The 18188-nt window shown below is 41.9% G+C and overlaps 1 protein-coding gene across 2 annotated transcripts in view; it reads right to left on the bottom strand.

Moving 5' to 3' along the window:
- Window positions 1-18188, bottom strand: part of WSCD1 (WSC domain containing 1) — a 319116-nt gene that overhangs the window by 198026 nt on the left and 102902 nt on the right. For both annotated transcript variants that reach the window (XM_040423481.1, XM_040423482.1), the window contains exon 3: window positions 5907-6021. In XM_040423481.1, the coding sequence (XP_040279415.1) occupies window positions 5907-6021 (115 nt within the window). The remainder of the gene's footprint in view (window positions 1-5906; window positions 6022-18188) is intronic.

Consider the following 18188-nt stretch of genomic DNA (forward strand, 5'->3'; position numbering starts at 1 on the left):
GGGGGGGCCCACTGGCGACCAACGAGTTAACTACAGGGGAGAAAGGGGGGCCGGCCGCAATGGCCACCAATGAGTTAACTACAGGGGAGGGGGGGGCCCACTGGCCACCAATGAGTTAACTACAGGGGAGGGGGGGGGCGGCCGCACTGGCCACCAATATGTTAACTATAGGGGGGAAGACTGCACCCTGCTGCCTGGCAGCACCTGCCAGGCAGCAGGGGGCAGTCATGTACACAGTTCTTTTAGTATATTCTAACCTGAAGCGTCCCCATCACCATGGGAACGCCTCTGTGTTAGAATATACTGTCGGTTCTGAGTTTTCACGAAGTGAAAACTCAGCTCTGAAAAAGCTTTTATGCAGACGGATCTTCGGATCCGTCTGTATAAAAGTAACCTACGGCCACGGATCACGGACACGGATGCCAATCTTGTGTGCATCCGTGTTCTTTCACGGACCCATTGACTTGAATGGGTCCGTGAACCGTTGTCCGTCAAAAAAATAGGACAGGTCATATTTTTTTGACGGACAGGATACACGGGTCACGGTCTCGGCTGCAAAACGGTGCATTTTCCGATTTTTCCACGGACCCATTGAAAGTCAATGGGTCCGCGAAAAAAAAAACGGAAAACGGCACAACGGCCACGGGTGCACACAACGGTCGTGTGCATGAGGCCTTATACAGAGACATGTCATAGTGATTCCACACTTTTATAAGGTAATAAATATATTTTTTAATTAACTAAGGGGGTCATTTACTAATACGAAGTACTCATATTTGTGCCGCTATCTGCGACTTCTCTCTGCTTACGCCAGGTCTAAAAGTGTGCCGCCAGGCCCGCCTTATTCAGCATTTCTATGCCTGTTTTAAGTGTAGAAAACGGTCTAAATGTAATACAGCTTGGAAACAGTTTTACATTTAGAACTGACGCTTGGATGCGGCGAACTTATGGAGAGGTTGGCGCCTCTCCATAACTTTGGCTGATCCACCACCAGCTCTAGGCCTTTATTAAGATCAGCGTCTAAAACGAAAAGCCTAAAAGTCTAAAAGCCTCAAATTTTGATGCAAGCTAAATTTCAGCAGAACTTTGATACTTTTTGTTTTGCATATCTCTCACGACTTTTTAAAAGTAGCGAGAAAAGTGATCTCATTCTACTCCAGTGGCCTTTGTATTAAGACCTGTGTAATGGTCAGGTTTAGAAAACTCATTTCAGATAACCTAATTTACTCTATAATGGAATTATTAGTGAACAGATGATCAACCAATGCCAAGAGAGGCAGGCAATAATGCCCCTTGCTCTGAAGGACTCGGTATGTCTGTGCTTCAAATAGACAGATCATTCATATTAAACAGTTACACTCACTGCCATGTTATCATGCAGGTTTTAGCTAATTGTCTGCCATGTTATCATGCAGGTTTTAGCTAATTGTGGGGGCCTCAACAGCCTAACAACTTTTTCTTAACTTTTCTTCCAGGGACCCTTCTAACAAAAAGGGATTGTCCTATCTCTTTAAAAAACCTTTATAATGAGAATTATGATAACTGCTCTCTGAGGCACATTAAGGGCTAATGCACACGAAAGTTGTGCCCATGCGGAGGACCGCAAAAAAATAAAAGATTTTTATTTATTTTTCGGTGCGGAGGCAAGGACCGAACTCCCCTGCTTCGTAGTGCTTTTTTGGGCTCCCAATAGGTGCCTCTTCTCTGTATCTTTTGGACCCATTCAAGTCAATGCGCTACCGCTGTTTGTGGTCCGTAATACGGGCACGGGGCAAACACGCTCGTGTGCATGAGCCCTTAGGGTAAGTTTACATACACTATGGATTTTCAGCTACAAAACTGGCTGAATCTCAATCACACTCTGCAGAAAAAAAAAATCTACAGTGGAAATTCACATGTGGTGCAGATTTTAAATACACAAAATGTCAACTTATGGTGCAGATTTCAACTATGGATTTCACCCTTTGCAGTGCCTAGGATGAAATCTATAGCAAATCCACCTGCAAAATCCGTGACAAATCCACAGGTATATTTTTTGCATTTTCATTTTTCCTCCCTGCCTTCCTGGAGCCATAACTTTTAGAATTTTCTGTTCACATAGCCGTAAAAGGGCTTGTTTTTTTTTTCTGGACAAGTTTTACTTTCTTTTTTTTTTTACATTTTTATTTTCATATTCAATAAGGCGAAGCAATGAATTACTGAGTATAGTGTAACATGGTATATGGTACAAAATACCAGCAAAGACAGGATACCTTGCGTATATAACGGACGGCAGACATTAAATGACATGGATCTACAGGTACAAATGAATAGCAGAATGACGCTAAGGACATTTGTTAAAGCTTGTATTCAAGATATCTCTTCAAACCTATTTCTAAAGAGCGTACATGTGCCTGATTGTGTTTGAGCAGAGATAAAGATTACAGTATTGAGAGGGACTGTGGTATCAAGGCATCAGAGGCGGATCCAGGGTGGATCTAGCCTAGTCTCCATGAATGAAGAGAGAGGATGTGAAAAAAGGCTACTATTAATGAGGACGTGGAAGACCTAGGGCTAGGAGTATGACCATTTGTAAAGTCAGGGCTGTCAAGGACTAGAAAATCTGTAACTTGACCAAAGAGACCAACGTTTTAGGAAAGCTGGGTGTGTACGGGATTCCCAAGAGGAAAGCTCCTCAAAACGATAGAGCTGGTCTATCTTGAGCTTCCATTGTTCTATGGATGGTAAAGAGGTCTGGAGCCAGCACTTGGGGACCAATAGGCGCACCGCAACCAGAAGTTGTTTAAAGAGGTAAGTAGGAGGGGTATGATTTGCCTCATTAAAGTAAGATAATAAGGCTCCATATGGGGACATCTTCACTGAGGTCTGACAAATTTGGTTGCTAATTTGGAAGATATCTGACCACCATTTGTTTATTGACTGACAATTCCACCAGATATGGAGGAAGGTTCCAATTTCCTTTGAGCACCTCCAGCATTTGTCCGAAGAAGACCAAGAAAAATGCGAGGATCTAGCTGGGGTGATATACCATTGGGTTAAGATTTTATATCCATTTTCCTGGATGCTTAGACAACGTGAAGCTTTGTGTGGAAGGCTGAATATCTCTGGGAGTACAGGAGTAGGTATATCTTTTCCAGTTTCCCTTTCCCAATTACGTATGAAAGCCGGTTTGGTGGGGGGGGGGGGGGGGGCAGGCACGTAATCTGCTATATAGTTGTGAGATTAATTTTTTGGGGGGTATAGGATTAGTAATTAGGGCTTCAAACCACCCCAGTGGGCAAAGAAATTCTCAATTAGTGTTATTCCCAATAAGAAAGGATTTGATGTGCGGTATTAAAGTAAAGTCACAGGGGTGGGGGTTAAGTAATGCTTGCAGGGCTTCCGCCTTGAACAGTGTTCCTGGAGATTCAAGAAGATGGTTAATAGATAAGGTGGAAGATCTAACCACTTTAGAAGAGGATTCAAGCATGGATGGGGAAGATGTGCCTAAAATGTCTTTAACAGTCAGTATTGGGGAGGGGAAGGGAACTGAACAATGGGAGGTACTCAACCACCTCCATGCGTCTAATGTAGCTTTCAATATTGGATAAGTAGGCAATGGGATATGCGGAAGGACTTGGTGACCCAAAAGGATGGTTCGGAACGGCAGGCATAGTATGCCTTGCTCCAGATCTACCCAAGGCTTATGGCTGGAGTTTCGGAGCCAGTCCACTACCCTAGCCAGCAGTATAGCTTTTCCATACAATTCCGGGTCAGGAAGTCCAATACCTCCCAACTGGCGCGGATGGGATAAAAGCTTATAAGAGAGTCGTGCTTTCTTACCGTTCCAAATGAAAGCTCTAAATTTTTGTTTTGAAGAAGTGCAGTAGGAATTGGGTATAGGGATTGGTAAGACCTATTGGAGGTATGTGAGACGAGGAAGGATTAGGGAAGTAAAGTTTAACTTTCTTACAGGACCACTTAATATGGCATATAATGTAGTGGGAAGCAGGAAATAAATCCAAAAAATGCAATTCCACCACAGTTTTACGGGTTTTGGCTCTACAGTGTTTCCATACTACGGGTTTTGGCTCTACAGCGTTTGCAGTAAAACTGACCTGTGCCCTTCATACCTGGGTCAGTACAAATACAAAAATACCACATTTACAGTATATAGGTTTTTCTTGTGGTTTACTACCGAACAAAAAAAAAAAAACTTGAAAAAAAATCTAAATCTTTTCATCACCATATTCTGACCCCCATAAAAAATGTTTTATAGTTATGTCGATAGAGCTTTGTAGGGGCTCATTTATTTTATTTAATTTTTTTTCGGGGGGCAATCTGTAGTTTTTAATGATACCATTTTAGAGTGTGGGTGGCTATTTGATCATATTTTATAAAAAAATTTTGGTAAGTGAATCGATGAAAAAATGGCGAATTGGTCATTTACGTCATTCACTGTATGGGATAAATATTTTATTTTATTTTATAGTTCATACATTTTCGCAATGCCTATGATCTTTAGGTTTTTTATTATTTAGGTTTATTGTAATTCTGGAAAAAGGCAATGGTTTACATTTTTTAGATTTTTAAAAAAACTTTTTTTTTAGCAACCCCCCCCTTCCCAAATTAAAAGGTTCAATAGAACTACAATCTAAGCTCCATTTTCTGTTATCCTCTGGAGCCCTGCCACCTGCAGACCTCCTTAGGAATTACAGTTCTGATACACTGGGTCTCTTCAGAAGAAAGGCTCCCCCCATCACACATGGGGAGCCATTCCTGACCCAGAAGTGCACGCTTATGTTTTTTTTCTGCATTTAGATGCTGTGGTCACATTTGACCATGGAATCTAAAAGGGCTAAATGTCTGTGATCGGCATTATTGCTGGTCGCAGACATCTTCCCCAGGCCTTTGTTGTTTGAAGACCCATTGGCTATGGCATCCACTGTACTCGCGATCAGGCGCCATATTTATAACCCCTCCTTCACCCATACATGTACAGTGCTGGGACTCTAGAAGTTAACTTATTTTTGACAGTACTGAATAGCATAAGCTATAAGCATAAGCTTTTCAGAACCAGAAAAGTATGTTGAGCATCTCTGGTAATATTTTGGGAACTTCGAGAAACTTTTGAGGTTTGTCTGAAAATCAATAGTGCCCCCTTACTGCTAAAGTGCCTTAAAGCTTTCTCTACATTAAAACAATATGTGAATCACTATTGGATCACTATTATAAAGCAATGAGTTTGGAAGAGGTCAGAAAAAAGCATATCCTCCTCTTACAAATAAATGTATATGCTTTGCAGTCATTCCATTGCTATGGGTTACTACAGATCCTGTCAAGTTTACTAATGGCAGGGATGGATCTGGTAACTGCTAGTGGATTGAGCTAATTCATCTAAATGGGGGCAGAACTGTATCTAGCTCCAACCACTACACATTGGGTGGAGCTGTGGAGCTCCTGTGCCTATTTCTGGTGCCAGAGCTACTAAAAAAGAATTGATTGGTGAAGATGTGGAGTGAAGGACTCCTGCCAGTCTGATGCTGATGACCTACCCTAAGGATATTTAATCAATATAAAAATCCTGGGGAACTGCAAATTTTCCACCTTCAAGTCCATGGCGCAAAAATAAATACATACAAATTTAACGGATGCAACGTAAACAACAAACATGCTCTTATATGTATTGCCCCTAACTTGGGACTTTTTAAAATTTTCCCAATATGTTCTTTCCATTCATGGTGTAATTTTATAAAATGTAGTAGAGCAGTAGTTGAGTCCTGGCAAGTGCCCTAGATAATACAGTAAAGGTTTCAGATACAGTTTGCAGTTTTTCATATCATCCTGACACTATAGTTCATTAGTGTAGCATGCTCAGTTTCTAGTGAAATTTACTCCATATCCCAGTCTTTTAGCAGATACACTACCTTTCTGCACAGGCACTCTGACAATGACTTATGGTCATCTTCCTCAGATCATAGAATACCGTAGCCTTCAGAGTCCTATCTTCAGCATTTTCTATGAAGCATCCAATGTATGTACCTGAAAAAAATGATGAGAACTGAAATGAATACACCATATGTCATAGTTACCACCTGTGTACTCGGGGATAATGGATTGATAATGAAGATTAATATACTCCTCCATGGTTAATTTACACCTGTACCTCACGTATGTCCTTACTAATCAATTGTGTGCAGTCTCATGAAACTTGATTAATCACACATCCATCTTCACTGTCTGGAGGTGATGGGTACTCTATAATGAAAAATTAAATCCTACCAATTTTAAATAAAGTTTTACAGAATATTAAGCCTTATGAATTCAGTGTGTACCCAGCCTTTTAGTATATCTGAAATAAGTTGCTGTGCATAAATTTGAAGCAAGTTTATGTGACATCTAGATGCCATTTTTGCACACTCTCCTCTTGGCAGACAGTTTTCAGGGAAGGTGGGGTCTTGTCTGAAATGTGCAAAATGCAAAAAATAAAATAAAATACACTGTGTATTCTGCTTAAAGGTTTTTTTTCCAGGACCCTGCATTAACCTGCAACTCTTCTTAATAAATCATATCTTCCTTGCAGAAGAACGTTTCCAACAGTATTTACCATGTACTGTATAGATCGGCCACTCTGGAACCTGGTCCGGTGATGCTCTTCTTTGGAAAATCAGATGTCCACTGGTTTCACACCCTTTACCAAATTTCCCATCTGCCCTATGGAGATGTCCGAGGGGAGGTGCTGTGGACAGGGCCAGAACTAATTATCTTTTGGGAGCATGTGAAAATTCTTGACTCCACCTCATTTGAAGATATGCAAGGGTGACAAGATGTTGTGACCCAATCCACAGCACATCAACTGTCCTGGGCTGCATAAGTGACATCTCTATCCACAGAACAGACTAGACACCTGGTACAGAAAGTGAGGTTGGCAGATGTTGAATTTTCTGAAGAGGAGCATCACGTGATCAGGTTCCAGAGAGGTCGATCCATGCAACTTTGAGACAATAAGCATACTGGAAACATTCTTTTACAGGCAAGTTATGATTAATTAACCACTTCCCATCTGGGCCCTTTGCCCCCTTCCTGACCAGGCCAAATTTTGCAAAACTGACATATCTCACTTTATGTGGTAATAACTTTGGAACGCCTTTATTTATCCAAGTCATTCAGAGATTGTTTTCTCGTGACACATTGTACTTCATGATAGTCATAAATTTGAGTCAAAATATTTCACCTTTATTTATGAAAAAATCCCAAATTTACCCAAAAATTTAAAAAATTCGCAATTTTCTAAATTTCAATTTCTCTGCTTTTAAAACAGAAAGTGATACCTCATAAAATATTTATTACGTAACATTCCCCATATGTCTACTTTATGTTGGCATCATTTTGGAAATGTCATTTTATTTTTTTAGGACGTTAGAAGGCTTAGAAGTTTAGAAGCAATTCTTCAAATTTTTAAGAAAATTGCCAAAACCCACTTTTTAAGGACCAGTTCAGGTATGAAGTCACTTTGTGGGGCCTACATAGTGGATACCCCCATAAATGACCCCATTGTAGAAACTACACCCCTCAAGGTATTCAAAACGGATTTTACAAACTTTGTTAACCCTTTAGGCGTTCCACAAGAATTAAAGGAAAATGGAGATCAAATTTTTAAATTTCACTTTTTTGGCAGATTTTCCATTTTAATCAATTTTTTTCTTTAACATATCGAAGGTTAACAGCCAAACAAATCTCAATATTTATTACCCAGATTCTGCGGTTTACAGAAATACCCCACATGTGGTCATAAACTGCTGTATGGGCACACGGCAGGGCGCAGAAGAAAAGGAACTCCACATGGTTTTTAGATGCCATGTCCCATTTGAAGCCCCCTGATGCACCCTTACAGTAGAAACTCCCAAGAAGTGACCCTATTTTGGAAACTAGGGGATAAGGTGCCAGTTTTATTAGTACTATTTTTGGGTACATATGATTTTTTGATCATTCATTATAACACTTTATGGGGCAAGGTGACCAAAAAATTGGTTGTTTTAGCACAGTTTCTATTTATTTATTTTTACAGCGTTCACCTGAGGGGTTCAGTCAAGTGACATTTTTATAGAGCAGATTGTTACGGACGTGGCGATACCTAATATGTATACTTTTTCTCATTTATTAAAGTTTTACACAATAATAGCATTTTTGAAACCAAAAAATTATGTTTTAATGTGTCCATGTTCTGAGAGCTATAGTCTTTTTTATTTTTTGAGAGATTTTCTTATGTAGGGGATCATTTTTTGCGGGATGAGGTGACGGTTTTATTGGTACCATTTTGTGGGACATACGCGTTTTTGATCACTTGGTGTTGCACCTTTTGTGATGCAAGGTGACAAAAATTGCTTGTTTTGACACAGTTTTTCTTTTTTTTTTTTAACGGTGTTCACCCGAGGGGTTAGGTCATGTGATATTTTTATAGAGCTGTTTTTTACGGACGCGGCAATACTAAATATGTGTATTTTATTTTATTTTTTCTATTTTTAATTTTTTTTTTTATTCCTTACTTGGGATTTTTTTTTTTTTTACATGTGAAACTTTTTTTATTTTATTTTTTCAACCCTTTATTTTATTTTTATTTTATTTTACACTTTTCGTCCCCCATAAGGTCATACAAGACCTCTGGGGGACATTTGCTTCACTTTTTCATTTTTTTTTCACTGTTGATTTCTCCTGTAACTGGGGCTGACATAGTAGCCCCAGTTACAGGACAAATGCACCCCTAGAGAGGCTGTACAGCAGCAATCCAGCGCTGTACAGCCTCACAGCAGGGCTGATCGAGGTCTCTGAGAGACCTCACACAGCTCCTGCACACTCCGGTCACGGCGGTCACATGACCGCCGGGCCGGAACAGGAAGCGCACAGCGCTTCCTGCTCTGCAGACACAGCGCTCGGTGAGCGCTGTGTCTGCAGCGATCGTGAAGGCAGGGACACCTGGGAACTGTCCCTGCCTTGTGTTAGGGTTGCCCTGCTGTCACTGACAGCGGGCAACCCGATCAGCAGCTGCACGATTAGCGTGCAGCTGCTGTTTTTGAAAAGACGTTTTAAAACGTGCATTAGGAGATAGACGTCCACCCATAGGACGTTTATATCCTATGGGCGGACGTGAAGCGGTTAAGGTGTGCTGCTAGGTCCCACTGGGTTTCGGAAAAAAACTCTTTAAAAGAGAACCTGTCACATTGAACATGGTGTCTTACGCGGAAGGCAACATGTCATGGAGCAGGATGAGCTGTGCAGATTGATAAATAGCTTTATGGGAAAAGATTTAGTATAACTTCTGTTCCATCCCTGCTCATTCAGGGCTTTGAAGTCCAGGAAGCAGTCCTATCATTGATTGACAGCCTTCCCTCTATGACTGTATACAGAGAGAGCTGTCAATCACTCACAGAAACTTCTCATTGACTTTAAAGCCCAGAACAAGCAGGAACGTAAACTAATAAAATACAATTTAGGCCTCATGCACACGACCGTATTTTTTCACGGTCCGCAAAACGGGGTTCCGTTGGTCCGTGATCCGTGACCGTTTTTTTCGTCCGTGGGTCTTCCTTGATTTTTGGAGGATCCACGGACATGAAAAAAAAAGTCGTTTTGGTGTCCGCCCCGGCCTCCCCTCCCTCCCTCTATTGTAATATCATTGGTGGCCAGTGTGCGGCCTCCGTCGCCCCCCCCTCCCTCTATAGTAATATCATTGGTGGCCAGTGTGCGGCCTCCCCTCTCCCCCCCCCCTTCCTGCCCGATCATTGGTGGCAGCGGAGAGTTCCGATCGGAGTCCCAGTTTAATCGCTGGGGCTCCGATCGGTAACCAGGCAACCAGGACGCTACTGCAGGCCTGGTTGCCATGGTTACTTAGCAATATTACAATATTAGAAGCATCATACTTACCTGCTGCGCTGTCTGTGACTGGCCGGGAGCTCCTCCTACTGGTAAGTGACAGGTCTGTGTGGCGCATTGCTTAATGATATGTCACTTACCAGTAGGAGGAGCTCCTGGCCGGTCACAGACAGCGCAGCAGGTAAGTATGATGCTTCTAATATGGTAATATTGCTAAGTAAACATGGCAACCAGGCCTGCAGTAGCGTCCTGGTAGCCATGGTTACCGATCGGAGCCCCAGCGAGGGGGGGGGGGGGGGAGAGGGGAGGCCGCACACTGGCCACCAATGATATTACAATAAAGGGAGGGAGGGGGTGCCGACGGAGGCCGCACACTGGCCACCAATGATATTACAATAGAGGGAGGGAGGGGGGGCGCACACTGGCCACCAATGATATTCAAACTGGGGAGGGAGGGGGGGTCTGCCCCCTGCTGCCTGGCAGCCCCTGATCTCTTATAGGGGGCTATGAAATGCACAATTAACCCCTTAGGTGCAGCACCTGAGGGGTTAATTGTGCGGATCACAGCCCCCTGTAAGAGACCGGGTGCTGCCAGGCAGCAGGGGGCAGTCATGTACACAGTTCGTAGTATATTCTAACTAGAAGCGTCCCCATCACTATGGGAACGCCTCTATGTTAGAATATACTGTCGGATAGGAGTTTTCACGAAGTGAAAACTCATCTCTGAAAAAGCTTTTATGCAGACAGATCTTCGGATCCGTCTGTATGAAAGTAACATACGGCCACGGATCACGGACGCGGATGCCAATCTTGTGTGCATACGTCTTCTTTCACGGACCCATTGACTTGAATGGGTCCGTGAACCGTTGTCCGTCAAAAAAATAAGACAGGTCATATTTTTTGGACGGACAGGAAACACGGATCACGGATGCGGCTGCAAAACGGTGCATTTTCTGATTTTTCCACGTACCCATTGAAAGTCAATGGGTCCGCGAAAAAAAAAAACGGAAAACGGCACAACGGCCACGGATGCACACAACGGTCGTGTGCATGAGGCCTATATTAATCTTTTCCCACAAAACAATATATCTGAATGCTTAACTCATCTAGCTCTATAACATGTTGCTTGCAAAATACTTTGAAATTTCATATCAAAGGTTCCCTTTAATAGCTAAACCATTGAGCAGCCAATGTCAGGCATACAGTGACGAAAGGGTCAAATGTAGCAACATCTGCTCAACCCCTCTGGTGCTAGCAGTTTTATTTCAAAATGTAGTTCTTACACAAAATACAGTATCTATTAGTGCATATTTCAATGCTTTGTGGTGTCCTAGGTATTGTTGTAATAATGATGTTTATCCTCAGTTCTTTTCCAGAGATGAAGCTTCATCATAACTACAGCTATAATACATGCCCTGGAGTTAGAAAAAGTACAGAGGAGACCGACTCGACTCATAAAGGGCCTGGAAGATCTCAAACAATTGAATTTGTTTAGCCTTGAAAAAAGACGTCTAAGGGGGGGGGGGGGGGGGTGGGATATAATTGACCTTTACAAATACAGTACAGACCAAAAGTTTGGACACACCTTCTCATTCAAAGAGTTTTCTTTATTTTCATGACTATGAAGGCATCAAAACTATGAATTAACACATGTGGAATTATATACATAACAAACAAGTGTGAAACAACTGAAAATATGTCATATTCTAGGTTCTTCAAAGTAGCCACATTTTGCTTTGATTACTGCTTTGCACACTCTTGGCATTCTCTTGATGAGCTTCAAGAGGTAGTCCCCTGAAATGGTCTTCCAACAGTCTTGAAGGAGTCCCCAGAGATGCTTAGCACTTGTTGGCCCTTTTGCCTTCACTCTGCGGTCCAGCTCACCCCAAACCATCTCGATTGGGTTCAGGTCCGGTGACTGTGGAGGTCAGGTCATCTGGCGCAGCACCCCATCACTCTCCTTCATGGTCAAATAGCCCTTACTTTTAAAGTTTTCCCAATTTTTCGGCTGACTGACTGACCTTCATTTCTTAAAGTAATAATGGCCACTCGTTTATATTTACTTAGCTGCTTTTTTCTTGCCATAATACAAATTCTAACAGTCTATTCAGTAGGACTATCAGCTGTGTATCCACCTGACTTCTCCTCAACGCAACTGATGGTCCCAACCCCATTTATAAGGCAAGAAATCCCACTTATTAAACCTGACAGGGCACACCTGTGAAGTGAAAACCATTTCAGGGGACTACCTCTTGAAGCTCATCAAGAGAATGCCAAGAGTGTGCAAAGCAGTAATCAAAGCAAAAGGTGGCTACTTTGAAGAACCTAGAATATGACATATTTTCAGTTGTTTCACACTTGTTTGTTATGTATATAATTCCCCATGTGTCAATTCATAGTTTTCATGCCTTCAGTGTGAATCTACCTTTTTCAAATTCTTTGAATGAGAAGGTGTGTCCAAACTTTTGGTCTGTACTGTATATAAACAGCTAATACAAAAAATATCAAGGGAAACTAGTCTATTAAACCCCCCCAAAAAAAAATAATATATAATAATAATAATAATAATAATAATAATAAAAAAGGGTCACTTCCTACGTATGGAAAAAGAAAAGATTCAGGAGGCGACAAGCATTCTTTACAGTAAGGTCTGTGAATCTCTGGAATTGCCTGCCGCAGGAGCTGGTCACAGCAAATACAGTAGATGGCTTCAAAAAAGGTTTGGGCGACTTCTTAATTCAAAATAACATTGAGGCTTATGACAATGTATAGAAATCTTGTTCTACACACTCTCTCTTTGGCCCAACCACTTTTTAAAAGGAAGATTGACATTGATCCAGGGATTTGTTCCGTGGATCAATATAGCAGGTTTACAGTTAAGTTTGGACTTGATGGACTTCTGTCTTTTTCCAACCTTAACAACTATGAGTTCCAAACAAATGAACAGGACAACATCCATGTATACCAACATCAATGGTCACAACTGTATAGTCCAAAAAAGTATAGGCATAAACACAGTCACTGCCAGACATCAGGAATCTGCAAATTGCAAACACATATGGGCAGCACGGTGGCTCAGTGGTTAGCACTGGTGCCTTTGAGTGCTGAAGTCCTAGGTTTAAATCCGACCAAGGGCAATATCTGCATGCAGTTTGTATCTTCTCCTTGTGTTTGCGTGGGTTTTCTCTGGGTACTCTGGTTTCCTCCCACACTCCAAAGACATATTTATAGGGAACTTAGATTGTGATCTCCATTGGGGACAGTTTGATGCTACTGTCTGTATAGAGCTGCGGAATATACACTCACCTAAAGAATTATTAGGAACACCGGTTCTATTTCTCATTAATGCAATTATCTAGTCAACCAATCACATGGCAGTTGCTTCAATGCATTTAGGGGGGTGGTCCTGGTCAAGACAATCTCTCTCCTGAACTCCAAACTGAATGTCAGAATGGGAAAGAAAGGGGATTTAAGCCATTTTGAGCGTGGCATGGTTGTTAGTGCCAGACGGGCCGGTCTGAGTATTTCACAATCTGCTCAGTTACTGGGATTTTCACGCACAACCATTTCTAGGGTTTACAAAGAATGGTGTGAAAAGGGAAAAACATCCAGTATGCGGCAGTCCTGTGGGCAAAAATGCCTTGTGGATGCTAGAGGTCATAGGAGAATGGGCCGACTGATTTCAAGCTGATAGAAGAGCAATGTTGACTGAAATAACCACTCGTTACAACCGGAGGTATGCAGCAAAGCATTTGTGAAGCCACAACACGCACAACCTTGAGGCAGATGGGCTACAACAGCAGAAAACCCCACCGGGTACCACTCATCTCCACTACAAATAGGAAAAAGAGGCTACAATTTGCACAAGCTCACCAAAATTGGACTGTTGAAGACTGGAAAAATGTTGCCTGGTCTGATGAGTCTCGATTTCTGTTGAGACATTCAAATGGTAGAGTCCGAATTTGGCGTAAACAGAATGAGAACATGTATCCATCATGCCTTGTTACCACTGTGCAGTCTGGTGGTGGTGGTGTAATGGTGTGGGGAATGTTATCTGGGCACACTTTAGGCCCCTTAGTGCCAATTGGGCATCGTTTAAATGCCACGGGCTACCTGAGCATTATTTCTGACCATGTCCATCCCTTCATGACCACCATGTACCCATCCTCTGATGGCTACTTCCAGCAGGATAATGCACCATGTCACAAAGCTCAAATCATTTCAAATTGGTTTCTTGAACATGACAATGAGTTCACTGTACTAAAATGGCCCCCACAGTCACCAGATCTCAACCCAATAGAGCCTCTTTGGGATGTGGTGGAACGGGAGCTTCGTGCCCTGGATGTGCATCCCTCAAATCTCCATCAACTGCAAGATGCTATCCTATCAATATGGGCCAACATTTCTAAAGAATGCTATCAGCACCTTGTTGAATCAATGCCACATAGAATTAAGGCAGTTCTGAAGGCAAAAGGGGGTCCAACACCGTATTAGTATGGTGTTCCTAATAATTCTTTAGGTGAGTGTATAAGCGCATAAAATAAATGGATGCGAAAAACTGCAGACCCTTTCACTTTATGACATTTTGTTATGCCGTGGCATTGTGATAAGCCCATAATGACAAAATGAAAACAACTGTAAAACTAAAATACTGCATTGACATAAATTATTTTGACCATTTACTGTATATCTCCTTAGTTTTCTTAGAAATTAAGGTTTGTACACCTGGATTTGGGGATTTTCTGACATTCTTCTCTACAGATTATCTCAAGCTCTGTCAGGTCTGATGGGGACTGTCAGTAGACAGCCATTTTCAGGTTCCTTTCTGGCCACTCTGCCATAAAGCCCATATTGGTGGAGTGTTGAAGTGATGGCTGACCTTCTGGAAATGTTTCCCATCTGCGCACAGTATCTGGAGTTCAGCCAGGTTTACCATTGGATTCTTGTTCACCTCTCTTCCTTGGCCACCCTTCTCCTCTAATTACTTAATTTGGTGGGGTAGCCAGCTCTAGGAAGAGCTGTTCTAAACTTCTTCCATTTAAGGATTATGGAGGCCCCTGTGCTCTTGGGAACGTTCAGTGTAACAGAATTGTTGCACCCTTCTCCAGATCTGTGCCTCCACATAATCCTGTCTCTGAGCTCTACAGGCAGTTATTTCCTCCTCAAGGCTTCATTTTTGCTTTGATATGTATCAGCTACGAGACCTCATATGGACAGAGGTATGTCTTTCCAAATAATGTCCAATCAACTGAATTTACCACAGGTGGACAGGTGCAGAATCAACTCAAAGATGATCAAGAGAAATGGGAGTGCTAAATTTCAAGTGTCATAGCAAAAGGTCTAAATACTTATGTCCATATGAAATTTTACCTTCTTCCTCTTTAAGCAATTTACAAAAATGTCAAAAATTCTGTTTTGAATTTCTCATTATGGATTATTCAATGCAGATTGATAGGGAAAAAAGTGTTCTTTATTTTATTTTAGCAACATAAAACGTGAAAAAAAATGAAAGGATCTGAAGATTTTCTGAATGCATTGTATATGGTATGAAATGCCTTCATATATTAGTGAATACATAAACAGATGTAACAAATACAGACAAGTAATCAAATTCATTACAAATTTTTCAAAAGGTTCTAATTCCAGCATAACTTTTGTGATTTGTCCCGCATGAAATCGCTTAAAATGGCAGCCACCATTGTACAGATTCTGAAGACAAAAGAAGGCATCTGTCACCAAAATGCGATTTTTTTAAAACTTTTTTTATTTAAAAAAAATCCAACAGTACAGTGTGTTTTTAAACAGATAGTTTATTCTTACTACCATCCGTTTACCCATAGCCCTATACAGTATGTCACTGTAACTTTGACATCACTTATGCCGTCTTGGCATTAACATCTTGAAAGGGGTTGGAGACAGTGCTAAGAGGTTGTTTCAGGGCAATAGGGTCACTTTCAATTCAGATCAAATTTATTCAGACCAAATCAAATCTGACAATCCAATCAATATACCGTAATTGGACCCATATATATATATATATATATATTTTTTTTTATTATTATTATATAATGTGACATGAATGTGGATTTCAGCTCAGCAGCTTTCATCTGAGGGCTTTTTTTTTTACTCCAGTTTCGACTATACAGTTGTGAACCCTGGTCGTTGTCTTGTTTATATGTTTGTGACTCATCTTTTAATATTCATGAATTTGCAATGAAAAACTAAAACATCTGCGTTTAAAATCCAATGCAAGACATCACAGGCTACAGTAACTCGTTTCAGATCGCAAGTAAATCAGGGTCCTTCATCATGATGAAGGACCCTGATTTACTTGCGGTCTGAAACGCGTTACTGTAAACTGTGATGTCTTGCATTGGATTTTAAACGCACAATAAAGATTCCACCTTTTGCATCTTGGAAGCTGGATTTTTCTTGGTCTTGAATATTTCACAGCAATCAAGTCCGGAGGTTGCCATCCGTGCTCCAGGCAGGTGGACGGTGGGTGAGAGCTGCTTTACTTTCCCTGTTTTATTTAATATTGGTAGGTTAAACAATAATCTTAAAAGGGGTTTTCCGGGATTTTTATATTGACGGCCTATCCTCAGCATAGGACATCCATATCTGATCACTAAGGGGTCTGATTCCTGGCACCCCCACAGGCTCAGCTGTTTGAAGAGTCTGTGGCACTCAAATGAGCGCTGCGACCTCTTGCTACGCCAGTGATGTCACATTGATTGGTCACAATAAGTGTTGAGCGAAGCAAAGCATCCGAAGCGGAATTTGGTCCGAAGTTTAGGAAAACTTTGATTCTAAACTAAGCAAAATTTCATCGCACTTCATTGTAACAAATTAGTTTTCCTAAAATGGTGGCTGTGCGTGTTAGAAAGTGAGAGTAAATGTAAAGGAGGCAAGCAACCAGGCAGTCCACAGATAGCCATCCCCCTGTGATGTCACAGCTAGGCAGAGCTCTATAAAACCCTCACCCAGTCATGTGTTCTTATTGCTAAAATCCCCTCAAACAGTTAACACTGTAGTATATCACTACAGTACATGACAAATTTGCATCAGGCTACACAGATAAATGTACAAAGCCTATTGTGCTAAATAAAGTATAGTAATGGACCGGAGGAAGCTAATCACAGAAATCAAGGATGAAGCATTTTAGTTTAGCTCTATTATTCTGTTTTGTTCAACTGCTGTAGCAACTTGATGATATACTGAAATGTCATGTTAGAAATCTTATACTAGAAAAAAGGAAAAAAAAATTGCATGCATATAGAGGCTGAAAAGTATATATATTACATAACTGAACAGTGGCATTGCTAGGGCTGGTGTCACCCGATGCGGTAGAAAATGGTGTCACCCCCCCTCCCCGAAGCAATAATTTCTTTGCCATATATGGTGGCTATGGTGGTGCTACTGCCATAGGGGGCATCCGTTAGCTCAGCAGACCCCCCCTAGCAGTCAGAGCCTGGTCTCGGGAGGGGCACTTCCAGATTATTTTCTGTCCGCCACCACAAAACAATGGTGCTTATAGAACAGACTACACAGTGTAGCGGTATACTGTATATTGTGTGGCACAGTGTATCCTATATGTGTATAACAAACATATTTCACATAAAAACTTAGTTACTTGGCTCGGCCCTTGGGGATCTCGGACGCCACTTCAACACTTTGGCCGGGGGCTCGGCGGAGCTGATGTTGTGTTTTATCCTAATGAGAAAGATTTCATAATAAGGATTTGGAGAAGGGGCAGAGGGATAGCAGAGCAGGGAGAGGCTGGTGCTGCTACTAGGGGATCATACCATAGGGGAGTAATAAAGCCCACCATAATTCCCCCCCAAAGAATACCCCCTTGTAATGCCCCCAGTTGAGCTAATGTCCCCATAGTGCCCCCATAATGTCCCAGTATAAAATACCCCTATATAGTGCCCCCAGTAAATTCCCCCATAGTGCTCCTCTCCCCCCTTCCTGCTAGTGCCCCCCATAATGTACCAGTATAAAATGCCCCATATATAGTGCCCCAGTAGATGCCCTCAGTGTCTGGCCTCTGATAGGCTGCCGGCCTAGTGTCCCCCATAATGCCCCCCAATAATGTGCCAGTAAGTGTCCCCATAGATGCCCCCCCATCATGTGCCAGTATCAAGTGCCTCTCTCCTCCCCCCCACATGTCCCAGTATCATAGTGCCATCTTCCCCCCAAAAAAGTGCCAGTATCAAGTGCCTCTTTCCCCCCCATGTGCCAGTATCATAGTGCCAAACCCACCCATGTGCCAGTATCAAGTGCTAACCCCCCCTTTGTGCCAGTATCAAGTGCCTCTCTCCTCCCCCCCATGTCCC

This window comes from Bufo bufo, chromosome 3, assembly GCF_905171765.1.
Source record: "Bufo bufo chromosome 3, aBufBuf1.1, whole genome shotgun sequence".
NCBI classification, from domain to species: Eukaryota; Metazoa; Chordata; class Amphibia; order Anura; family Bufonidae; genus Bufo; species Bufo bufo.